At 34.7% G+C, this 26,137-nt stretch overlaps 2 protein-coding genes and 1 non-coding gene across 19 annotated transcripts in view; all 3 read left to right on the top strand.

Annotated features, from left to right (window-relative positions):
* The window catches only part of COBLL1 (cordon-bleu WH2 repeat protein like 1), a 193,572-nt gene that overhangs the window by 135,761 nt on the left and 31,674 nt on the right, over nucleotides 1-26,137 (top strand). For 6 of the 17 annotated variants that reach the window (XM_055380233.2, XM_019022449.4, XM_019022450.4 and 3 more), the window contains 8 exons: nucleotides 949-1,102; nucleotides 1,536-1,610; nucleotides 2,830-2,946; nucleotides 5,296-5,530; nucleotides 6,561-6,655; nucleotides 10,245-11,818; nucleotides 13,691-13,867; nucleotides 20,084-21,283. In XM_055380233.2, the coding sequence (XP_055236208.1) occupies nucleotides 949-1,102; nucleotides 1,536-1,610; nucleotides 2,830-2,946; nucleotides 5,296-5,530; nucleotides 6,561-6,655; nucleotides 10,245-11,818; nucleotides 13,691-13,867; nucleotides 20,084-20,170 (2,514 nt within the window). In that variant the 3' untranslated portion in view covers nucleotides 20,171-21,283. Of the gene's footprint in view, nucleotides 1-948; nucleotides 1,103-1,535; nucleotides 1,611-2,829; nucleotides 2,947-5,295; nucleotides 5,531-6,560; nucleotides 6,656-10,244; nucleotides 11,819-13,690; nucleotides 13,868-20,083; nucleotides 21,284-26,137 lie in introns of those variants that run through there. The other 11 variants (XM_019022448.3, XM_031008563.3, XM_063694945.1 and 8 more) reach the window with 6 other exon arrangements.
* On the top strand, nucleotides 18,315-18,449 carry LOC115933853 (small nucleolar RNA SNORA70). The gene has a single exon (XR_004069699.1). It is a non-coding gene; the product is annotated as a small nucleolar RNA SNORA70 (small nucleolar RNA).
* LOC109025982 (large ribosomal subunit protein uL16-like) lies at nucleotides 18,354-20,077 on the top strand. Its single transcript, XM_019022453.3, has one exon. It carries the CDS (start codon nucleotides 18,457-18,459, stop codon nucleotides 18,811-18,813), a length of 357 nt encoding a protein of 118 aa, XP_018877998.1. The 5' UTR covers nucleotides 18,354-18,456; the 3' UTR covers nucleotides 18,814-20,077.

The raw sequence follows: 26,137 nt of genomic DNA, 5'->3' as shown, positions 1-26,137 counted from the left end.
TTTTATTTATTTATTCATTTTCTCAAGATGGAGTTTCACTCTTGTCGCCCAGGCTCGAGTGCAATGGCGCAATCTTGGCTCACTGCCACCTCCACCTCTGGGATTCAAGCGATTCTCCTGCCTCAGCCTCCCGAGTAGCTGGGATTACAGGCACATGCCACCACGCCTGGCTAATTTTTTTATCCAGGCTTAGTGGAGACGGGCTTTCACTACGTTGGCCAGGCTGGTCTCGAACTGTTTACCTCAGGTGGTCTGCCCACCTTGGCCTTCCAAAGTGCTGGGATTACAGGTGTGAGCCACCTGAACAACTCTTTTAAATAGTTATTCATTCATTCATTCATTCATTCATTCATTCATTCTTGGTAAAGGCAAAGAGCAAAGATGACATGGCATTTGGTCAGGAGGCACTGACCTCTGCTGAAGGAGGATGTCTTAGGGTCTGCTGACAGTCACGGGCTAGGAGTGTGAGCAGTAGCTCTTTGCAGTAGGTGACCTTGAAGGACCTTGCCTCAGGTAGACATATAGATTTTTGCAGTGTTCCCCACTGAAACACTGCAGCTGTAAAGAGGTAGATTTAATCAAGCCAGATACTACTATACAAATAATGTTCCCTTTTTCATCCCTTCCTTTTAATGTCTCCAGATTTTTCTTTAAAAGTTAGTTTTTAACTCTGTTACTTATGAGTCCTCTACATTACAGTTAGTTGTTTGTGTGGCAGTTTCCCATTCTAGCCCAAGTTTCTTGAGAGAGGCCGTATTTTATTTTTCTTTACATATCTATCCCATAGCCCAGCTTCTGCGTGTGGCAGGTGCTTCATAAACGTTTTTAAGGAATGACTGTTATGTTCCATTTGGATATATCCTGTGCTTGACGTAAAGTTCAGTGTCTTCCTAAAGTTTGCTACTGATTTCTAAATGTAGGATTTTATTTGGTCATTTTGTTTTCCAGAGTCCCTGTGAAGCAGGAAGAGTGAGGGCAGGTTCACTGCAGCTCAGCAGCACGTCTGCAGGGAATTCATCTTTGAGAAGGACAAAGCGAAAAGCACCTTCCCCACCCTCCAAAATACCCCCGCATCAAAGTGATGAAAATAGTCATGTGACTGGTAATGTGGTTGTTTCATTAACATTACATTTGTGTTGTGTTTTGTTTAATATGGACAGTAGGAAAGATATGGGTATGTAAGTTATGCTTTTTAAATAATACTTAGGCTTTTTAAATACATCTTGATTAGTCTCACTTTGCTGCCGTTTAAAAATCTGAAACATCACCAAATAAAGTGTCAAAATTATACAGCTCCATTATCCTAAGATGAGCATGTCATAATCCGTGAATTTATTCAGAAAGATGCTGCCATTTCAGGATTAGCTGTATGTAGAAAAGGGAGTCTAAGTGGATTTTAGTGTTTTACAGCTAGATAGTAAAATGGCTTCTAGCAAGGCTTACTGCTTTCTGAACTATATAACTAAGTTAAACTGTTAAGGAATTGTTTTATTTGTGAATATGACTTTATAAGTTGTGTTGCTTCTTTCCTTTAGCCTTACAGCCAGTAGATGGAGTTCCTCCAGACAGTGCTTCAGAAGCAAACTCTCCTGAGGAGCTATCCAGCCCAGGTATGACACCCTTATTCTACATGGTGTAATTACTGAAAAAGGACGTCCATGATAATTGAGAAATGAATCCATTTGCGATGCTTTGTACATGAAAGAGATACAGATTCTTTGGCCTCATTTCCCAAATTTTTTTATTATGAAATAAATTCTCGCCCCCACCCCTCTGCCCCTCTACCCAATTAGAGTATGAAGCTGGCAGAGATCAAAATTTCAGTTCTGGAATTGTCCTTGAGTACTTTTTCTATGTGGTCTCCTGCTTTCCCTTATGCAGTATCAGGTTAACATTTATTAACCTCCTTCCCAAGTGTAATGACACACTGTAATTAGGAATGTACCTTGGTGTGTGCAGAAGAAAACTTACAGGAAAGTGTAAGCACAATTTCATGATGCAACTGTTCTAGGTATGAACTCAACATACAAGTTACCCTACTCTAATGGTAAAAATCTGTTACCATGAAAATGTTTTCTGTTGCAGTATATGGCTCTCCTCTAGGATTCTTTCCAAACAAAATTCCATTACAAGTTACATAATTTATAGTAATACTTTTCCAGTGTTTTTAATAATAGCTACTTAGCTTTTCTAAGAAGTATGATAAAAATGTTTTAATCTTTAGAGTTACTATTAGACATCAATGAATGTGATAGACTAGTAATATACCAAAAATAGAATATGATTATGCTAGGACTTTATCATGGGGATAATTTTGTAAGTATAAAAAATGCTTAATACGACTCGCCTGATTTTTATAATTTATATTCCAAATACAGGAAACATTTAGGAGGAACACTCTTGAATCTTTAATCTTTAAGTGGTATTTAAGAATTTGGAATTTTAACATATATATGTAAGAATTCTTCACTCCTCTGTGATTTTAAATCTTACTCTCAGATACCTAGTAATGATTTTTCTCAGCTTTTACTCAGAATAATATAAATGGCACCATTTTTTTCCACAAAGGAAATGTATTGAATAATAACAATTACAACTGTTGAGTGAAATTAGAAGTCACTGAAATATTATAAAAAGGAGTGCATGCTATTCAAACTTTGCTTCATATCTGTTTTTCTTCATTTGTTTTTTTCCTTTTACCTCTTCTTATTTAATGCATGGATAATTGTGAGCTAACAAATCTGATTTCTTCCAAAATGCTTCTTGGTCTCTGCTTGCCTTAACTCTGTTGTCTAAGTGCCATTTCTACAGATTCTACTTCTTTGGCAGAAACCTTTCACCCTGGGCTTTCCAGTCAGGAGCAGTGCACTGCGCCCAAACTGATGGAGGAAACCTCTGTCTTTGAGTGCCCTGGGACACCTGAGGCAGCCATAACATCATTGACATGTAGGTGGTCAGGCTTTTCCTGGCTGGTGCTTTGTGTCAGGCAGGTTAAGATATCATCGATTGTAAATTTGATGAGCTGTTGAAACCTTGTGTAAACATATTTTATAAAGAAAGAGAAGTTTCCCCTTTTTCACTTGAAATTTTATCTGGGTGTAGAGTTTGTTGTTTTTCCCAACCATACAGATGAATACAACAGAGTGGATTAGTTAAATAAAATCAGTGGTTCTGAAGAATTTTAGCTTCTCTTCTATTTGGCTTATATATACTGAGGGGTCACTTTGAAAACACAATTGAGGCTGGGCATGGTGGCTCACACTTAAAATCCCAGCTACTCATGAGGCTGAGGTGGAGGATTGCTTGAGCCCTGAATTTTGAGACAGCAGTGAGCTATGATCATGCCACTGAACTCCAGCCTGGGTGACAAAGCAAGACCTTATAATAAAAATTAAAAAACACATTTGTATCTAAACCATCATGGCCTTTCATTTTTTTCAATACAGAGTTTTCAAATTATTATTATTATTATTATTTATTATTTTTTTTTTTTTTTGAGGAGTCTCACTGTTGCCCAGGCTGGAGTGCAGTGGCGTGATCTCGGCTCACTGCAAGCTCCACCTCCTGGGTTCACGCCATTCTCCCGCCTCAGCCTGCTGAGTAGCTGGGACTACAGGCGCCCACCACCACACCCGGCTAATTTTTTTGTATTTTTAGTAGAGACGGGGTTTCACTATGTTAGCCAGGATGGTCTCGATCTCCTGACCTCGTGATCCGCCCGCCTCGGCCTCCCAAAGTGCTGGGATTACAGGCGTGAGCCACCACGCCCAGCCTAGAGTTTTCAAATTATATAAATATGTTCTTAACACATAGATACAATATGCTATTGTAGACCCATTATTTCTATTTCACATCATAATAAAGCATCATTTGCCAAAATATGTACATTTGAATATTCACTTAAATCAAAATTTTTAAATATTTTTTATTGAGTAATCTATTTTTATTAATGATAAAAATACCATTAAAATTTCTCATGTTTATTTCTCAAAGAGCACAAATAGCACACTTTTCTGTCTATATACTTAGAGATAAAATTTTTAAAATATATTTTAAGTACTTTAAATATTGAATTATGTTAAAAATTTAAATTAAATTTTCTGAATGTGCTGATTACTATAATTGGATGCTATACCACCTCCCCACCCAGCCCCCCCTCCCACCGCATCCCCAGCCGTGGGATAAAATTAAATTTCTTTCAGATACTGTGGTGTATATGGAAATGTTTAATTATATTTAGCAAAAATCCAGAACCTCACTCTGGCTTCATGTACTTCCATGGCTAATCTTGACAATAAGCATGAACATTAACTGCTCAGGATGCCTCCTTCTCTTTTACCCTGCTGGCTACTGGTTTTTGGTGATAAAATACATTTTTTATACAATGAAATGTTAACCACAGCTATTGAAAATATTTATGTGTAAACATATATATTAATATGGATGATATTTAAGATATTGTAAGTGGAGAAAAAAGCTAGGTGGCTACAGTATGCTTCCATTTATATTAAATAAACTAACAAAAGGAAACATGAGTATGGTTATCAGCCTATGTATGTATATTACACTTTCTCAGGACATACGGGAAAAACTGTTAAAGCAAGTTGCCTCTGAGAATCAAACTGGATAGGAATAAAACTTAATTTTCATTGTCCAATACTTGCTCTATTTGTATTTTCAAAAATTAAGCATCTAGGTCAGTGGCTTTTAACTGAGGTTGCATAGTAGAATCATCTAAGTAGTCTTAAAAGTCCCTTGCCCCACCCTTCAGAGATTCTGATTTTGTGGAGTAGGGTGTGAGCCTCAATATTTTTAAAGGGGGCTCAGGTAATTCTCAAGTATAGTTGGTACTAATAACTATTGAGTCAAATTTTATGAGTGCCCTTGTAGACAATACAAAAATCTCATGTGCTTTTCATTTTCACTTTTAAAATTATTAATTTGCCTTTAATTTGCATTATTGAGTTGCTGGATGAGTGTAAAAACCATTCAATTGTAAGACATTTCTTAAATGAAATATTTAACTTGAAGTTTATGAGATTAAATAACCTCTTGTCTCTACCATGAATAAAACCTAGAGTGACAGCAAATTGTTTTGAGAATTATGAGTCTGAGATAATCTGGTTTTATGTTAACATGACTGCTCACCAGGAGAAAGAACTTCACTATTATTTTTGAGGCAGAATTTAAAAGAGTCCAGCTAATTATTATTTTTCAAAATTCCTTCCTTGCCAGAATTGCATATGATGAATGGGGCAAATTAATATTTAGGATTATATCTGCATTTCTTTGTAGCTGGAATAAGCTCTGATTATAGCCTTGAAGAGATAGATGAAAAGGAAGAACTGAGTGAAGTGCCTAAAGTTGAAGCTGAAAATATTTCTCCGAAGTCACCAGATATTCCTTTTGTATCTACTGATATAATAAATACACTGAAAAATGATCCAGACTCAGCCCTTGGCAATGGTAGTGGAGAGTTCTCACAAAACTCCATGGAAGAAAAACAAGAAACTAAAAGCACAGATGGACAGTAAGTAGTCTCTGTGCTGGAGTGTTGGTGGCCGTTAGTTTAATTAATACTAGTCTTCTGAAATATAGATCTGATATTTTAAACATAAATATAGTCAGCCCTTTGGTTTTGACTTTATCCTTTTTACCATTATATAAGAATGTTTATTAATGAAGTACTTATTTGCATGTAATTACATTCAAAGAAAATCAAATGTGACAGTTCTAATATCCCTGTGTCAGATAAACCATGAGAAATAGTTTACTTGTGTGATTCAAAAATGAAAATTTTTCTTTGTGTGGGTGTTTTGCCTGTTACCTATGTGACCTATGTGTAATATTTAATTTTCAATTTTTACCAAGTATTCCTGGTGGGTTTTCACTGGTATATGAAAACAATTCTGCATCTTAGAGTATGATGTTAAATCATGAGTATTATCTTTGCAGTCAACTTTATGAAACAGAGAATGTACTTTCCACTTTATTCTAGAAACAGACAGCTATAGTCTAGTCCACTTAGGTTTGAAATGCAACAACATGGATAAAGATGAAATCAACCAAGCAAAATAAACCATATATGTCAGACGTTTATTATAATTTGCATGAGATTGTCTCCTTATTAAACTATTCTATCACCAAAGGAAAAAAAAATCAGTGAGGTCAATCTACATTCTGATTTATATAGTTGACCTTGCCAGATGAAAAACTAAAATGTTTCATTTAATTTCTTTTTTCTTTAAAAGGCAAATAACTGATAATAACAAAATAAAACCACTATTCTGGAAAAGTGTCTATTTTACTAAGCTTCTTTCTTTTTAATGGGACCACCACATGAAATCTAATGTTTCATAGCAGCATTTCTTCTCAGTTATATTTTTTTCTGCTATTAAATTTCCAATGTTTGGCAGAAATAAATGATTATTTTAGTCCATCTGTCTTTGGAAATTATTGCCTGTTTTCTCATTGTGTGTGTGTGTGTGTGTCTGTGTGTGTGTGTGTATGTGTGTGTTTCCATAGTATTAACATATAACATACAATGTCATATCTTCCAGAGAACCACACAGTGTAGTATATGATACAAGCAATGGAAAGAAGGTAGTTGACAGTATAAGAAACTTGAAGTCGTTGGGCCCAAACCAAGAGAATGGTGAGTTATATAAATTAATAGCCAACACTTTCTTACTTTTATTATGTGCCAAGGACAGTTCTTAACACTTTATATGTATTAACTCATTTAATCTCCTGTAACTCACTGAATACCTACCTCATTTATGGATATTATGGGTACTATTATTTTTAGTTCCATTTTACAGATGATTGTGCCACAGAGATATTAAATAACTCAACTGAGGTCTCACAACTACTACGGTAAGTGGTGAACCTAGGATTTAAACTGGGGCAATATTGCTCTAGAGTGTGCCCTTAACTACCATGTGTACTACTTTTGTTGTTAAAACATAGAAATTATCTAATTTAGACTTTGGATCTTAAAAATGTTTCTTCTGTGCATCTATTTGCGATCTGTTTCTCTTTTTTTCCATCTAACTTCCTTGGATGAAACTTTTCTGCCTGATTTTTCAGGGCCCAAATCATCTAATAATATAACCTTATTTACCACTGTTTCCCAGTTCCCATCCTCATATTAGCACAACTTATTTTTTCTCATGATGTCATTTGCTCATTTCTATATCATAAGGCATATATTCATGTTGTCTTTGTCTGAAAGACAATTTTTCATCTATTTTACCCATTCAATTTTTATCCAAATCATATCATTTCATGTTTTTACTTGATTATTAGAAGCTTTGTGGTTCTATATGATTCCTCAACTGAATTAGGCAGTCTTGGATCAGATAAATTACATTTGATACTTTGCACTACTCATGGCACCTAGCAGAATCCTGAGATACTCATAAAATATGTACTTAGTATTGAATTTCAGAAAAACAATCCTATGCAAATAGAAAATTCAAAAAATACTCAATGGTGTTTTAAGGGGTTAAGAAGGAAGTGGCTTATGAATTCTCATAGTCCAATCTATTATGTTAATCTAGAAAACTAGGTTAAGATATTTAGAAAACTTAGGATGTAGTATTCATATTTGAATAAGACATAGATAATCGCAATGTCATACTTATATATATGATTACGTATATATATATATATATATATATATATATATAATTGTATGTGTGTGGTATGTGTTCGTTAACTTGAGTATGTATGCTACTGATTCATTTTCTCCCACATTCAATACCATTGTGAGATATACTGAGAAGGTCTAAAAGCAAATAATTTTTTCATTCTTTTCCACTTGATTCAGTTTTTCACAGCATGTACTGTGATGGCAATAGCATTCCTATTGAGAAATTATGATTTAAAAGCTGCTTCTTTCTCTTTAAAACAATAGTCAAGTTGAATCATTTTTGTTAAGACTTTTGTTGTCAAGTTAGTGCCAGAGTCACAAGTACATTTACGTAGTACTTTGATTTGCATATGGTTTGTTTTGCTATGACCTTTGTCAACTCTAGTTGTTTTTTAAAGTAAATAATGTCTATTATTCTTAAAGTAGTTTTATTCTGTTTTCCTTTTTACCTACCCTTATCTAAATCACCTTCTTGTAAGTTTGTCAATGTCAGTGTCACTTTTGAGTAGAGGGTCACTATAGTATAAAAGATACCTTCTCCCTCTACTGGCCATTCTTGGAAAATGATCTAGCCATTTATAAACACTTGGTTAACATCATTGTCAGTTGTATATGAGGATGGATTCTGGGTTTCCGGGACTGCCAATCACTGGAAATAATCATGAAATGTTGAGAAGAAATTCAGAGTTAGACAATGGTAAAGTAGGTGTAACCTACCAAAAATATGAAAAACAGAGACTTATAATTCTAAAACCAATAAATTAGGGTTTTTAAACGGGGATTCAATTTAAAATATATGTTTACATTGATTTACTTTCTTTTGGAAAATATTTCTGGGAAATACATATACTCAGTGGAAAATTAGAAATAAGAAAGAAAGAAGGAAATACATTTAGACTCATTTCCTGCTGCCAGAGATTGTTTCTTAAATTCTTTCATGCTTATAACAGTGTTCAAAATAGTGTTTTTCATATGAACATTGAAAAATACTTATGAACCAAGTAAATTGAGAGCAGAGGCAGAAATGTGCCTCTTCTGTGGTTCCTAAGAGCATGGGTCCTTAATTTTGTAAATCAAAATAGTTGATAATAATTGGTCATTGAGAAAAGAATTCACCTAAGTAGATGGTACGTATTCTGATACTCAGTTGCATTTTATCTGGGAAGAATAAAAATGAGTTCCATTTTAAAATTACATGTTTAATATAGGAATCTTGCAACACAATATAGAATATTAACTGCCACAACCAAATAACTGTGCAATCAGGCAGAGTTTAAAAGTATGAAGATATGTTTTTAAATTGTATACAAATTTACCTAACATGATATTTTTCTGCATGCATATCTTTTTTCTTTTTCTTTTTTTAAGAGAGAAACTATATAATATAGCTTATTACATTTTAGGCAGTGTACTTCATCTCATTCTTATAGGTAAAAGTGGGTGCGATAAAACTATAGAGAAATAACTTGACATAATTTCACAGTTTGACCCCCAAGGCTCACGTTTAACTTGTGCTGTGCAAACTATTGCCATATGTGAAAAGGCCACTAGGGTTTTGAGGATAAGCACAGTGATAGTGCAGGAAGCATGATTCTTCAGGGCATTTGAATAGAGGAGCAGAGGAATGACTTAATTCAGTACTGGGCACATGGTGCAGACTCCAAACCCTGTTTCCTTCCACATGCCTCCTGCCAGTGCTTTGCCGTCATGTTGTTGACTGGAAGCTGTTGCTCTGTTAACCTAGACACTGGCAAATGAGTTTTCTTTTCAGGAGGTCTGAATTAGAATCAAGAGGAAAAGTAGTGCAAGGGAGAGGAAGGTTATTTTCTCTACTTTGATTTTGACTCTGACTGTAGAATAAGGATGCCTATTTCCAACAGAGAAAAATCAAAACCATTATGACTGATTTCATGTCATTGAAATCACCCATGTTATAACTAAAAATAAAGTCCTCTAACAGCCTTCAGCAAAGATACCTAGTTAACAAGACAATCAACTGAGATTCTGTTTTTACTATAAATCTTAATGTTCTCTGTTAAGGTCTTCATTAAAACTGCATTTGCTGGGATTCTTTTCCTTTTAATGTTAGGTATGAAAATATAAATATGCTAGGGGCTATAGAAAAGACAGTCAAAATAGAGGAAAAATACAGTTTTTGAATTTGTCAGTTTCTATTTTTTGTCATGAACAATGACTGAATGACATCTTCTAAGAAGTAAAAACTTATTTTTATTTACCTTCTATGGAGTGTTTATTCTGGTCAATATACTAATGAGCATGCTATCTAAATGATACACATATAATATAAATATTTTCACCTTTTTATGTGTGAGCAAACTGAGGCTCAAAGGGGTTAATTAACATGTTGTGGCCACACTAGTTAAGCCAGGGATTCCAAACTTCAGTCTGTATGAATCCAAAGCACGTACTGTTTTCTCTGTATGCTACTACCTACCTTTATATAGTCAGTGAGTTGAAAATTATCTGTAGAATTCAAACCAAACTATTTCAGGTTGGAGAAAGTAGGCATTAAAAACTTGAGGTTTTCTACTTTTTTCATATATTTAACTTGATCGTTTTTTTCTCTCAGTAGTTCAAAATGAAATAATTGTCTATCCAGAGAACACAGAAGACAATATGAAAAATGGAGTGAAGAAAACAGAAATCAATGTAGGAGGTGTTGCCAAAAATAACAACATTGATATGGAAGTTGAGAGACCATCAAACTCTGAGGCACATGAAACTGATACTGCTATAAGTTACAAGGAAAACCATCTAGCAGCTTCATCAGTACCAGATCAAAAACTGAATCAACCCAGTGCAGAAAAGACAAAAATGCAAGATGCAGCAATTCAGACAACCCCTTCTTGTAACAGTTTTGATGGGAAACACCAAGATCATAATTTGTCTGACTCCAAAGTTGAAGAATGTGTGCAAACTTCAAATAACAACATATCAACTCAACACTCATGCTTAAGTTCACAAGATTCTGTAAATACCTCAAGGGAATTCAGGAGTCAAGGCACCCTAATTATACATTCAGAAGATCCGCTTACTGTAAAAGATCCAATTTGTGCACATGGTAATGATGATCTTTTGCCTCCTATAGATAGGATTGACAAAAATTCAACTGCTTCTTACCTAAAGAATTACCCACTTTACAGACAGGACTACAATCCCAAGCCAAAACCTTCAAATGAAATTACACGAGAGTATATACCCAAAATTGGCATGACTACTTATAAAATAGTGCCTCCCAAATCCTTGGAAATATCAAAAGACTGGCAATCAGAAACCATAGAGTATAAAGATGATCAGGACATGCATGCTTTAGGGAAAAAGCACACTCATGAGAATGTGAAAGAAACTGCCATCCAAGCAGAAGATTCTGCTATTTCTGAAAGCCCAAAAGAGCCACTGCCAAACCTTAAACCGAAGCCTACCCTGAGAACAGAGCATCAAGTGCCCAGTTCTGTGAGCTCACCTGATGGTGCCATGGTTAGTCCTCTGAAACCTGCTCCCAAAATGACAAGAGACACTGGCACAGCTCCTTTTGCACCAAATTTGGAAGAAATAAACAATATTTTGGAATCAAAATTTAAATCTCGGGCTTCAAATGCCCAAGCCAAACCCAGCTCTTTTTTTTTGCAGATGCAGAAGAGAGTATCGGGTCACTATGTGACATCTGCAGCTGCCAAGAGTGTCCATGCTGCCCCTAATCCTGCTCCAAAAGAACTGACAAATAAAGAGGCAGAAAGGGATATGCTGCCTTCTCCGGAGCAGACTCTTTCCCCCTTAAGTAAAATGCCTCACTCTGTTCCACAACCCCTTGTTGAAAAAACTGATGACGATGTCATCGGTCAGGCTCCTGCTGAAGCCTCCCCTCCTCCCATAGCTCCAAAACCTGTGACAATTCCTGCTAGTCAGGTATCCACACAAAATCTGAAGACTTTGAAAACTTTTGGTGCCCCACGACCATACTCAAGTTCTGGTCCTTCACCATTTGCTCTTGCTGTAGTGAAAAGGTCACAGTCTTTCAGTAAAGAGCGCACCGAGTCACCTAGTGCCAGTGCATTGGTCCAACCTCCAGCCAACACAGAGGAAGGGGAGACTTATTCTGTAAATAAATTTGTGGACATCCCACAGCTTGGTGTGTCTGATAAGGTAACTGTAGCCTTTTTAAAAATAAGTATTCAAATTTAATGACATGGTTTAATGGGGGTTAACAAGCATGTTGGTATGTTTGTGTGCTACTTAACTCTGAACTCATATTAATCTGAAATTAAGCTATTGTAGTGAAGAGAGTGGTGATACATAAAATCTGATTATTTGCTCACAATTATAACTTATATAACTTGTTTAGGTATTACTGTAAGGTCATCATTATATAATTGTGTCATTAGCAAATGTTTTAAAGTTTCTTTGCTCATATCATTTGTATGATATATCTACTAGTTTATGGTTCTATTTTCCTGTGTTATCTTAATTTGTTTTTAACTTGTCTAAATCTTCTGGTTTATTCTCCAATTTTACATTACTATGTAATAGTAAAGGAAATAGTCTTAATGAAATGGAAAAATAATAGTATGAGAGACTAGACAAAATAACTGAGCATCTCTCAGCTATGTGATTTCCATCATATACACTCAACTTCAGCTTGCATATATTGTACATTTTCACATATAAATACATTGAAAGCAGAGTTTTAATTTTCTTAATTCCCCATTTTGTTAATTCAGTGTCAACTTTCAACTATAATATGTATGTTGACCAAACTGTTATCTAACCACTATCTAACCTTAAATATTTACTATAAAGGAATGTCGTTGACTTAGTGTTTGGTCAACTAAATGCTGTATTTTGCTAGCTTCAGATAATAGAGTCAAAGGAGAAGATGAAATTCACAGCATGATTTATGATAATCCTCATGCAATTTTAAAGAAATACTTTGTGTACTCTTACTCTGATAGTGTTTAAAGAATACATTCATATTTGTGTGACAGTTCCAGAAGTATTTAATATTACTTTTTCAAACATTCCTAGAGCAAAAGAATGTTAACCATATTGCCAAGTAAATATTTTTCCATAATTGTATAACAACATTTATGTTAATATGTTTCATGTATTTTACATTTATGTTTATTACTTTGATATAGCATCAGGAATAGAAGTATGATACTAAGATTAATTCTTTACTTGGGCACAAAGCCTGTGATTTTTCTTGGAATAGAATACCATTCCTAAACAATGGAAGCTTGGTTTAGATAATAAAGCTTTTAAGTCATTGCCTGAGCCCTGTTTGGCTCATTTTTTGGTAAAGATACGTATTTGGCAGTTTGAAAAAGACATTTAAGATTACTTGATAATATATGCCACTTACATCAGTTACTAAATATTCCTTCCTGAGAAGCATAATTAAATTTTTTAGTCTTCAGTTTGGAAGTTCCTAATTTTTATATATTGATTATCATGGCAAAAAATAAAACATGGTTAGCACTTAGTCCATGTGACTTCCAGAAACACAAAATAAGCTACTAAGTGTAGCATAGTAATTAGTATTCCTTTATTAGAAGATATATTAGATTCAACAAATATGACATTGTCTATTTGACTGTTTTGCTCATTTAAAAATAGTAATTTCATAGCCTGGTATGTTGAAACCATGAAAATGGGTCATTTTTTAGTTTGCAGTATTTTTTAAAATCTTAATTTGGCTTTTCTAACCAGTTCTGTGTATGAGTGAAGTCAGCAGTATTTAACTCAAGAACAATAAAATTACCACTGTATTTATGAAGCAAAGAGTGGTACCACTTTTCTTCTTTGGCTTCCTGAGTTCAAGAGAGAATAATGCCCTCATCTTCCAGCTTAGCTCTGGCAGCAGAGATAATTCAGTGGGTGAGGAAACAGAGCTGTGTCTGAAACACCAGTGTGGCAAATGGTGATTGTTAAAGAACTATTGATGATGAAAATGTTTTGCAAAAAATGGCCCATTCTTTTCTTGGCATTCATATAAATATTTCACATTTATTTTTGTAGGAAAATAACTCTGCACATAATGAACAGAATTCCCAAATACCAACTCCAACTGATTGCCCATCATTCACTGTTATGAGACAAAGTTCTTTAACATTCCAAAGCTCTGACCCAGAACAGATGCGACAGAGTTTGCTGACTGCAATCCGTTCGGGAGAGGCTGCTGCCAAATTGAAAAGGGTAAGTCTTCTTTATCAGATGGGTGACAGTGGGTTTATTGTCACCATTGTCAAACTAATACTTAGGGAAAAAATTTTCTAGCATGTAAATCTAAATAGGGTTCCCAAAGTTACTCTTCTATGTCTTTGAAGTATAAGCTGAAAGAGTTCCAGAGTCTTACACGTACTTGAAAAATATGTCAGGTCTATTTTCCACAACATGGGCCAGGTGCAGAACATGAATTTTGTTCATTCTTACATAACTATATAGAGAATACCCTAGACTCTGATTTTAAGAGATTATGTTAGCACCTCGAGAAAGACTGTTTGGAAAACACCTTCCTGTTCCAAAAAAGGTACATTAGTGATAGGAACCTACAAGTTTGTAGTCATAGCTCTTGCCATGATTAGTTACTACCATGTATGAGGCTTAGGGAAGAGTTTTATAGGTTAAACCAAAAAAAAGTGCAGAATATCTAGAGAATGTAGATGATAGATAATGCAGAAGTTCAAATCTTAGTAATGTCCTGCCAAAGTTGTCTAGCTCCTCCTTACTGTGGGGTAGAAGAAGAAAAAAAGAGGAAGTCTGCTTTTTCTCAGGAAAAACACCCAAGTGTCACAGGGAATTCTTTTCAGGTGAATTTCCTCCTTGGGTTCCCTTCATCCACTGAGAAGAAGATGTGGTGAAGCTTTGAACAAGGCATCAGCACTTAGACTCCCCAGAGAGAGCCCTCTCCCTAAACCTCTGTTGTCTTCTCCCCTTAATTATCCTGGTTGGAAGCACCTCCGCATCTAAGACAAGGAAAGTACTTATTATTCCATTAACTCCCGAGGCATTTCATTTTGTGAATTCCTTCTGTGATCATTTTAAAAGCCATTTAGAAAATAGTAAGAGACTTGTTGAGCAAAACATTGAGCTCAACAGAAATTAAATCTGCAAAGGAACAGGAATGCTACAAAGATAGGAAAAGAAATGGGGAAAGGCTTTCCGGGCCTTTCAATCATATCATCATTGGCCAAACTTGACTGCATAAGCCAACTTCCTTGGTGTGTATGTGAGGAGGTATGAGTGACAGCCATTCCTCCCAGAGGACTTGGCACCCTGTCTGGGCAAACATGGAGATAAGGCAGAATACTGGGTGCTGTCAGGAGTGGAGGAAACAGGAGGGAATACTACAGTGGATTAGATTTGAATTTTGTAAATTATTTGTAGAGTCAGATTTTAGGTGCCAGGCAGCATAACAATTTGGTATAGCTTTTAATATTGAAATTGGTTTTTCATCGGTCATGACAAATTTATATTTTTAGAGGAGGATAAATGGCCTTGTTAATAAATTACACAACCTCACGAAAACTTTTCTTTTTCTGATCTTGTAAATTAAGGATGAGTTTCAAACCAAGCACTACTGGTTTCTCAGTTCAATAAATTTGGCAAGCATTTTTAAAGCACATAAGTAACAAATATTGTACTAGATACTGAGAACACGAAAATGAATAAAATGAAGCCTCTGTCTTCTGTGCATTCACAGCCTGGTCCTGAGATACAGTTGTATATCAGGCCCATGGGAGAACGAAGTTACTACACAGAAACTGATTGCGATGCCTTTATACTAGGTCAGTGAAGATATTCATCAGTTTCAATGAACTAATTGCAGAAAACTGCATTAAGTTGGAAATGCCTTTTAGGCCAACAGAATTATACAGGCCAGCAGCTATATACTTGGTGTGTTATGGACCCTGACTTGGCAGTCCTTTCACACAGAAAACTCTCATTGCTTCTAGAATGAGCTGAATATGAATCAACATAAAAAGCGGGCAATAAATGATTATCCTATAATTGTTTCCTGTTTAAAACTAATTACTTTAGGTTCCATTGAATCTAAAATTTTCTGTCTTTCAGTGGAACCTTATTGATAGCTCTGAGCATAGTGCCAGATCCTAATTTTTTTAAAATAAAAATCTCATCTATAATCCATCTCATTTCACTAAAAATGGACATAGTATCTAGTAAAGTTCACAATATACAAACTTCATGATGAGCATTTTTCACTTCTAGTTACGTACCCTAAAAATGTTGTTATTGTGTACCGGGACTCTCACACATAAGAAAGTTCAGGGAATATTATTTGTAAAAACTCCAAATAAATATAACCCTAATATCCAATTAGTAGAATTAATAGCAGTATATTCAAAGAATGGACTGTCCTATAGCCATCAAATGGACAAAATATAGTAAAATGCAACAATGTGCACAAAAATACACAGATATATATGCATAAAGTTTGACAGCATACAAAACTAATTTACATTATTTAGTGATGCATGCATAAGTGGCAGTTATTTTTAAAAGCAAGGAAGTAATTACAAAACTTATGATAGCGCTTACTTCCAGAGGGAAAAAAGAGGGGTTGGTGAGGGCTTATTGATGTAGGCCATGCACACAATTTAAGGGGGAATCAAAAAGCTAAGTAATCCAGATAAATGTTATTTATTGTAATGCAATAAAAATATTCAAAATAAGGCTAAAATCTATGCTGAAGAAAATACCACAATTTTAAAAGAAGATTAATAGGGAACGTGGAGGTATTTTTTCTCTTGACATGAGTGGTGCATTGTATGCACATTTGTTTTTCACTGGGCTGCGTATTTACATTTAGTGAATTTTTCTATACATATATTCTATTTCAAAAAATTGCAAAAGGAAGTAAAAATGGGCACAGGCAGGCTCTTAATTTCTTGTGATCTTTGCTTAAGTCTTATGTTTCTGTTCTGTACTGAAGATTTCTTCTAGTTTCTTTTAAATTCTGACATTTGTTTTATAGAACAACAATTATATTGCCAAATAAAATCTCCAGTGATTTTGATAGTAGGTTTAGATTGTTCATCAGAAAGTTGGCTCTGTGTTTCTCTATATCTTGGCACCCAAATGTTCAGTTTAACTCCAGGTACCCACTTGTCTTATGGCTCTGGTTCATACGCAGGCAATTAACCTTCATTATAATGGTTGTTTCACAACAGAACAATTATCTAGCTGATTGCTCTAGTGTAAATGTAGTCATAAATATGCCATGTTTTTTTTCATGTTTCAGAAGGGATTTTTTGCATACCTTACCCCTACTCAACCCACATGTAGTCACAGAGATCAGTATTTTCTTCAAGTAAAGCATTAATAAATCAAGCTCGGTATGTTATAAATTGTGTGATGTTAAGGTTTATTAATCAGCAAATTATTTACAAAGAGTAAGACAGATTAATTCATTACCCTTGGCCTGTGTTGACATAAGAACAACTTTGGCTTTCAGTACTTGATGGTCTCTGATTTACTAAAAATCAAGTTATTACCCTATTACAAGTAAGGTCTGAAAATAGTGAATGATATTTTGATATTTATCACTATGTATTAAGGGTTTTTCAAATGTAAGATTTATCTTTGGTTCAACAGAAGGTAGAGGGAAGGAAAAAACTGGGTAAGTCACACAGAATCTTGCTGGCTTGTATTGTTTATTTAATTAGTTTTTTTAATTCATATTTCCTTAGTTTAAATTTGAACAACCAAAGAGTTTCAGGTTGGCAGCGATTTCTACGTTTTTAAAGTAAATGTAAATGATAGAAATTGTTATAGTTACATTCCTTATGGAAAAAAGAAAGCTATGTGAAATTCCTAAAAATGCTTTAAACTTCAAGAGTAGACAATCAACTAGTAGATATTCACATCAGTAAATTCTTAAATGTTGTTTTTTAAGTATCTGTATTATAAGTGTAATATGTTCCTCATTCAAAAACATTCAAGTGATACCTTCTTTTTTGTTTATGAATGTTTGTAACAAGTTACCATATTCCATTTAAGAAATATTCATTGAGCACTACACTGTCCCAGGCACTAAAATAAATATAAAGTAGGTATAAACTGGCATTAAAATCAGTAAGATCTCTGCCCTCAGAATGCGTAAACTAGTATTCTATTGATGGCTTCTTGTGTTTAAAAGTTTAGTAAACAAGTTTTTAAATAATAAAGAAGATGTCATTTCTCTTCAAAAATAACCATTCTTGATAGGTTGCTCTGTAAGCTTCTAGCCCACTTCTGTAGTATGTAAATGTATTTAATTTACAAAATGGAATCCTCTGCAAATCCATTCATAAACAAATGTCTCTTTGAAGCTTTTTAAAATTGTTTATATATATACATATACTATTCTTTTAAAGATTACGTAGTATTTGACTTTATGAATGTGACATAGCTTATTTGTTCATTATTTGTGGACATTTAAGTGGATTCTGTATATGGTGGTACAATGAGCATCTTTTACGTGGAGACATTTAGAGCCATCGATACGTTTTCTAAATGCCTAAAACAAATTTTCTCCTTCACAAAGAATTATGAGAACTGCAATTTTGGCAAGGATTACAAAATAATTATCCTGTACACAGAAACATTTAGGACCAAGGTTCCACAATGGAAGTCATTACCTCTGCAGTCAATTAAGTGTACTGAGTTCCTTTCCTTATGGGGGCCCAGTGTGCAATGGCTGCAAACAGCAGCTTCCTTGGTGGTGTATGCAGCCTGTTTCCTATATAGGTTGCTCTAAGGGACCTTGATAATAGGCCTTTCAGATGTATGTTCATGTCTCTGACCTTGCACTACCCCAATGTAGGCTTCAAACAGGCATGCGAGGTGCCTTTGGAAAGCCCCAGGGCACTGTGGCCAGGGGTCACATTGGCCAAGTTACCATGTCCGTCCGCACCAAGCTGCAGAACAAGGAGCATGTGATTGAGGCCCTGCACAGGGCCAAGTTCAAGTTCTCTGGCTGCCAGACGATCCACTTCTCAAAGAAATGGGGCTTCACCAAGTTCAATGTCGATGAATTTGAAGACACGGTGGCTGAGAAGTGGCTCATCCCAGATGGCTGTGGGGTCAAGTACATCCCCAGTCGTGGCCCTGTGGACAAGTGCCAGGCCCTGCACTCATGAGGGCTTTCACTGTGCTTCCCCTCTTAATACTCACCAATAAATTCTACTTCCTCTCCAAAAAAAAAAAAAAAGAAAGAAAGAAAGAAAGTCATTACCTGTCATTTGTTGGCTATACTTGGAAAGAAATCTCACAGGCATACTAAAGAGAGTGCAGATGAGTTTTCCCTTCTGCTGGTGGCAACTCTTCTTACCATATTCTTTTAGGTGTGTAGCGTCAATCACTCTGCTCCATCCTGGATTCATCAGACAATCGAGAAAACTCATTAGTTTAGATGACCAATCTTTACTAAATCTTTATTTAGTAAAAGGCAAAAAGTGAAGCACAAGGAAGCCAAGTCCAAACTAAATTTGCCAATTTAATTTTCCTTTTAACCAATTTACTCGGTTAATAGGAAAATCTGTGGCCATTTGTACTCCAGTTGTCTTCTTGTGAGAAAATGATAGTGTTTGGTTATGAATCTAAATTAGTCAAATTATAATCTAAACTGTCTTAAAATATGTTCATTATATTGCAAGTATGATGTTTCAAAATATAGATATTTACTATTCAGAATACAGATGACTACATTTTTCAAAAGCTGGAATTTCACACTATGTAGAAAATTCTTGTTTTAGTGTTTTTATTCACTTATAGTTTGTGAATAGAAGACTTTGCCATAGAATTTTGAAACTTAGGAGTTTACTTACTAGGGGAAAAAAAAAAACCTCCTTTTCAGTCTTCAGTCATTTGGCTTAACAGTCACAGATTTTAATTTTTAAATCCTTTATATGAAAGCATTTTTAAAACCAAGGGCTAGTTTTTTTGTTTTGAATAAATAGGGGGCCATTGGGAGGGGGATTTCACGTTAATTTATACCATCAGTACAAAACTTGTAAAATTCATTGCTTTGTGGAATTCACTTTATCTTTCTACATTCTCAGAGGCAGTTTTGGGGAGCCAGAATTACAGAATTAATCTAGCTAAAAATGCTCTTTAACAGCTTGGTTTGCAGTCTGTTTGTGCTCTTGTCCTTTGTGTTGATTTGGTAATTCTGTACAGATTAAGATGTGTTAATGGATTATTTATCTTATTTGTTGTGAAAATAACGACTCTCTTTTTTTACATTTTATGGTAGAATGAACATTTATTCTTGATTATAATTTATTGAATAATAAATACTTATCATTTACAATTAAGCAGAAGTTAAAATGTGGTAACTGTTGAAAATTGAAAATTAGACAGCTATCCCATTTTAAATTGATGGGTGCAAAGTGTGTTTCTTTCTCTTAGGTTACCATTCCATCAAATACAATATCTGTGAATGGAAGGTCAAGACTCAGCCATTCCATGTCCCCTGATGCCCAGGACGGCCGTTAAATGTTACCCTGCCACACCACTGCACTTCACTTCCACTTCAGACCAACTTCATACTAATGGAACATTTTGGCAAATGTATATTCAGATGTACACTAATATATTATCTATTAAAATATTAGAATTTGTGCTGTGGCTTTTAATGCCAGAAGAAAAGTTACCAGAATTTATAATTTATAGTAATTTTTTTATCTTTTTTTGCCTTAAGAGTTGAATATGCTGCTTTAGAACTTTAAAACAAGGTGTAAATGATTTTCATTTTTTACAAATGAAAAATAATCCCTTTGTATTGATTTCACTTACCAGCACATTCTCTACAATGGTGACTTAGACAAAAGTATAAGATTCATAGACTTGTATGACATACAACTAGGACAAACATAGATATGACATTTGCTGCCTCAGTGTAGCAATTGGAAATATTTATAAGTTATATGAAAGCCTGTTTTGGGCTGAAAGAATGATTTAGAAAACTAGTGATACCAAATAAGTATATTCAGTTCAATAATTATTTTCAATGATGAATCACTTAGTGTGAAAGACTTGCCTTGTGTATTCTTTATGTAATGACAAATCACTGTCAATTTTATGGGAAGCTCATAGTATTTTAATATTTTATTAACATGGAACTCTTGTTTTTTTCATCTTTAGAACTTAAATTCTACAAGAATTTTAAATATTTTCTGTATATAATTATGACATTGTCACACAGAAATTACACATTTTATGTGCCAGAAGCCTTAAACATCTTTCTGTGAAAATGCTGATATATTGTGACAGTTATTTCACATTTGATATGTAGAGAGGAATAGGGGTTAGTTTATGTTTATATTGAAAAACTTTAAAGACTATTTGGAAGTTCCAGAAATTCTGGTTTTAATTCAAGTAAAATGATAAAATAGTCATTATATAGTTCAGATGCTAATATTCTAAGTAATAATATATATTTACATTGAAGCTAAAACTGTTAAGCAAAACAATGCCAATTTGTCGGCTTACAGCTCTTCCGGAGTCTAGAGCCTGTTGGTGTTCTGTCCCTACTTTAAGAATTTAATTGCTCACTTATTCTGAAAGCTTTGTTCAAACAAGATGATATTAAATTTGTTTTCACTAAAACTACTGGGATATCTGCCTCTTGGGGATTTTTTTTTCAATTTAATAAAAGCAAGTTGTATATTTGGGGTGCTTTTTAAAATATATAGTTTGTGTCAACCAGCATATTTATTTCCCTTATCTGATGCATACATTTCTATTAGCCAGTGAACAAACAAGAAATTTGTAAGATTTACCATTTATCAGGGATCCCTAGTGTACATTTAAGCCCTGGCATTCTGACTCCAAAATGCATGGTCTAAGCATTTAAAATGTTTAGCATAGTTCCTGATACATGGCATGGCCATCTTAAATGCTAAATGTTGCTGCTGTTTTCCTTGAATCAGTTGGAGAGACCCTCCTATATAAATACTTAAGTTATGTTGTTATAAGCAAGTAGAGAAAGGAGTGAATTTTTAAAAAAAAATTGTGTTGGCATAATTATCTACTTATAAAAATATAAATTTGGATCCCTAATTTAAACCTTCATATATTTTGAGTTGGATTGAAGACTTAAAGACAAGCAACATGTAAGATGTTTTCAATATATTAATATATAAGAAAGGCTTAATTTATGAAGAAATGAAAGTTCCTACAACTCATGATAAGTCTACCTAATAGAAATATCAGCACATTATTCTTACAAGAGGAAATTCAAAAGGCCAACAAACATGGAAAAAAAATACTCTTCACTGATAATCAGGGAAATACAAGTTAAAAACATGGAAAGGTACCACATCAAATTAGCAAAAACATAAGTTTCAAAATAGCAAGTGTTGTCAGGAACATCAAACAGTGGGAACTCTACTGTTGGTGGGAAAATACACTGGCATAACTACCAGTTCTGCAATATCTAGTAAAATTAAAGATTCCTTACCATGTTACCTTAAATAAGTACTTATGCACGTGCATAAGGAGACATCTGCAAAAATGTTCACGGCAGCCTTGTGTAAAACAGCAGAAAGGGGTCCTAACCCGTGCTCAGCTTTAGTAATGCATATATTCATATGATAGACTTCCACACAGCAGTCCAAATGAACAAGCTAGAGCTATATATGTCAGCATGAATACATCTCAAAAAACAAGTGACAAGAGTGAGTGGTGGAACAAGTCGTGTTTTATGAAATTAGTTACATAAAGTATAAATATAAAAAATGATACTATATGGCTGTATATGTAGGGAAAAAATTTGCTGGTGGTTACCTGTGGGAACCAAGAAAGACTGAATTGAGATTTTAAGAGGCATCAATTGTGTTTGTAGTATTTTATAAACTGCTGTTTGAAAACAAGTGCTTATTATATTCTAGATTCTAGTATACTTGTAGTTTATAATTATAATAAAATAATGTTTTAAAGGTCACATTTAAAGGTCACACTTAGGGGGCTATGTATATAAACCATTAATACATGTATGTTCTGAAAAGTTGCCTTATCGACACCATTTTAGGAGAACGTGTGCTGTCCTGTCAATGGGGAAAGAAATTTGTGACAAGTAGTTTTCACTCATCATATCCTAAAATAACAGCACAAGGAAGATACAGGAATGGTCTAGAACCAACTTTTGATTTTCATGTATAATTTTTAGCATCTAGGCATTTTGCTTTTCCTTCTTTCCCCCAATCAAGTTATTTATTTATATAATATTAAAATTATAATTCAGATTACATATATATGATAGAGTATAAAATACATTCTTTTTCGTCCCCAGCATCCCACTCCCCTCTCCAAAGATAGCTGTTAATATTTTGATATGAAGCCCTATATAGATGTATTTATATGAAGTACATGTGTGCAGGTTTGTTGGGGGCTTTTGTGTGTGTGTGTGTGTGTTAACATGAAAGGAGGTCACACTCTAATACTATGTAACAACTTGCCTTTTATACCAGCAGTGTTCTGGAAGAGCTTTTCTTTTTACACATACAGATCGATCGTATTTCTGTTAGCCATTCTATTGTTTCTTGCTGTGGTACATAATGTTGGCTGGAGTGAAGAGATTGGGGTTCAGATCACAAGTCTGCCACTTATGAGTCATGGGATCTTGGGCAAATTTCTCTATGCTTCATTTTCTCTTCTGAAAAATGAATTAATATGAATAAAAATGAACCGTATTTTAAAAACGGCAGGCAATTCATCTTTTAAAGTTACCTGATGTCAATACTATTAGTGAACAGGTATTATTTGCTTAATATACTCCCTATTCTTTGAGGAGTGACCCTTCTTCCGATTTCACCTCTTCATGAACTGCCAGATCTGGCCTTGGCCACTAGGCACTGGCAACAGCATACACACTCTGCCATCTTATCCAAGTCCTTGAAATGAGACCAATCTTTGTCCTGAGACTTAGTTACTTATAAGTGCTTAAAACCCAAAGCGTCCCAATTGATACAATTATGTATGTGTCTAATTCCAGTTTACTTTGTACCCACTACCAGTAGAGAAAATAAGTATCAAAGAACTAAGAATCAAACTCATCATTTTTAAAATCTACTGATTTTGATAACTGACTTGAAAGGAAAGAACTTGCAATTAGAGGTCATAGTGAAGATTTCCAGGGTCAAAGTGGTTTCTGAGGTTTTAGATGTAAAAATAGCTCCTATTTATTTGCTATTTCAGAGTTGACAACAAGATTTTTATTTGATCCACATATTTAAAAGGTGTGCAAAGATTGCTACTTTACAAAGGTCACAGAAGCAGAGGAGTCTCAGAGTCCCACATCCAATTACTAATTTGTTCTTCCCCATAACTAAATGTAGCAAATGATGAAGAAACTGGTGCTAGATTTCAAGGGATACCAGAATAGGAAGTTATTTGTTCTGAATCTTCAGTTGGTTTTCCTTTTCTCTTAAATGTTACCACTTTCCTGCAAATTTCCATCCTTAATATGTTAGACTCTTCATATAGATACATTGTGTTTACAACAAGGAAAAAATGCCACCATGTGCTCAGAACTTTTTTGACAGGTATTTTGAGAAGAGTTGTGGAACATTCTGGTAATTTGTAGAGATCTGTTGGCATCTCTGCTTCACAAACTGGAAAAAATCATTTGTAAGTCTTGCTAATTACTTTTCTTGGAGAAGAAAAAAAATGCTACAGTTGCAAACAAATGTATAGTTTTCAAAAAGAAGCAACTTTTTTGCTCCCCAGTTTATTCTTAGTTTCCAGCCCACGCCTTGCAATAGCGATAGGCATAGTGATGGCCTCAATTCTTTCTCTCTCTTGCATCCATACCTTTTGCTGTGGTAGCAGTGATGGCCTCAGTTCTTTCCTTCTCTTGCATCCATACCTTTTGCTGTGTGACTTTGCACCTCCTCTCATTAAAGAGGCAGAGCCCCCTCTCCCACCCATAGGAGCAGGTTTTGAGAGTAACAGAATGAAGTGAAAATGACACTGTGCCAGTTCTAAGACCAGCCCTCAAAGGTTCATGTGTTTCTGCTTGCTTTCACTGTATTTGAAATGTTGCTGTGAGAAAGACATCTCTGAAACAGCTGAATGGTCCTAAGAAAAGGATGAGAGATGCAGGGAGCAGAGCTCCCAACTGAGGCCAGCCTAGATCATCTAAGAGCCAGGCCCCCAGCTTACTCTGATGTGTAAGCAATAAATGCTTACCCCAGCAATACCACCAAGGTTTGTGGTTGGTTTATATACAGCATTAATGTGGCAATAGGTGCAATACACCCTGTTAAACAAACCATACACATATGACTCTAACCCTAATCATAAATTCATTCAGTCTGTTCAGTTCCACACGCTGTTTCCTCCAGAATCTCACAGATGACTTACTAAATCCAACACAAATACACCTCAGACTTTCTGTCTAGCTCCCAACCAGTTAAAAGCAATTCTAAGTATTTTTTTTCTTAGTCGTGGTGCAAAAGTATATTCTCTCCCTTTCTCTATAGTTTTCTCTCATTTTGTCTTCAGACCTAGAAGCATGAGAGCCCAGCTGTCAAAGTCATCTAGACCCCCTTCAGAAGGTCATTAAATTTGTCTATTTCACAGGATTGTAAGATAAAATACAGAATGCCCAGTTAAATTTGAACTTCGGATAAACAACAAATTTTTTTTAAGTATAAGTATATCCCATACAATATTTGGGATATACTTATATTTTTATATTGTTTATCTGATGTTCAAGCTAACTAGGCATCCTGTATTTTTCTTAGCTAAATCTGGCAACTGTGCTATTTCATTGAAAACCTGAAAGTGTACAAAGAAGGAAGAAGCAGAATCTGCCATATGAGTAATAGAAGTGAGCAGGCCCAGGACTCCCTAAGTCAAGAAACCAAGAGGCGTCATTATGGAAAAGAGTAACTCACCCTGTATGCTCCTTGTTAGTTCTTCCTCAGCGATGCCCCCATGTTATGAATGGGGAAAAGTTCACTGAAGGGTTCATAGTGAAGAAACTTTTTGGATGATTTCTGTTGGTGGGTTTTGGATACCTTCAAGGGATCAGAAAATAATATACTTAGGAAATTTTGGTAATGTCATCATTACTGTCTACATTATTATTATGACGGTTACAATTGTTAAATCTAGGTGGTGGGTATGTGGGTTATATTGTACATGATTTTTAACTTGTCTGCATGTTTGAAATTATAAAGTCAGTAAATAAATTATTGAGATACTCCTGTTACAGTGACCGATTGCACTCTATTCATATGGATAAAGACATTTAATTTGTGGCCATTTGTTCTCCCTCCACCCATTAAGAATGTTAGTCAAGTCAGGATAGATGATTGGAGGCAAGTAGGAATTTGGCAAAAGCATCTCACTATTAGCAAAGTTAATTAAGGGTGTTATGATTCAGTTTTAACTAAAAAACACCATACACTGCAAGATCTAATGGAGCACAGTATTATTATTATTATTTATATTTTA

This window comes from Gorilla gorilla, chromosome 11 (assembly GCF_029281585.2).
Source record: "Gorilla gorilla gorilla isolate KB3781 chromosome 11, NHGRI_mGorGor1-v2.1_pri, whole genome shotgun sequence".
NCBI lineage: Eukaryota > Metazoa > Chordata > Mammalia > Primates > Hominidae > Gorilla > Gorilla gorilla.
This window is presented reverse-complemented; position numbering and strand designations above follow the sequence as displayed.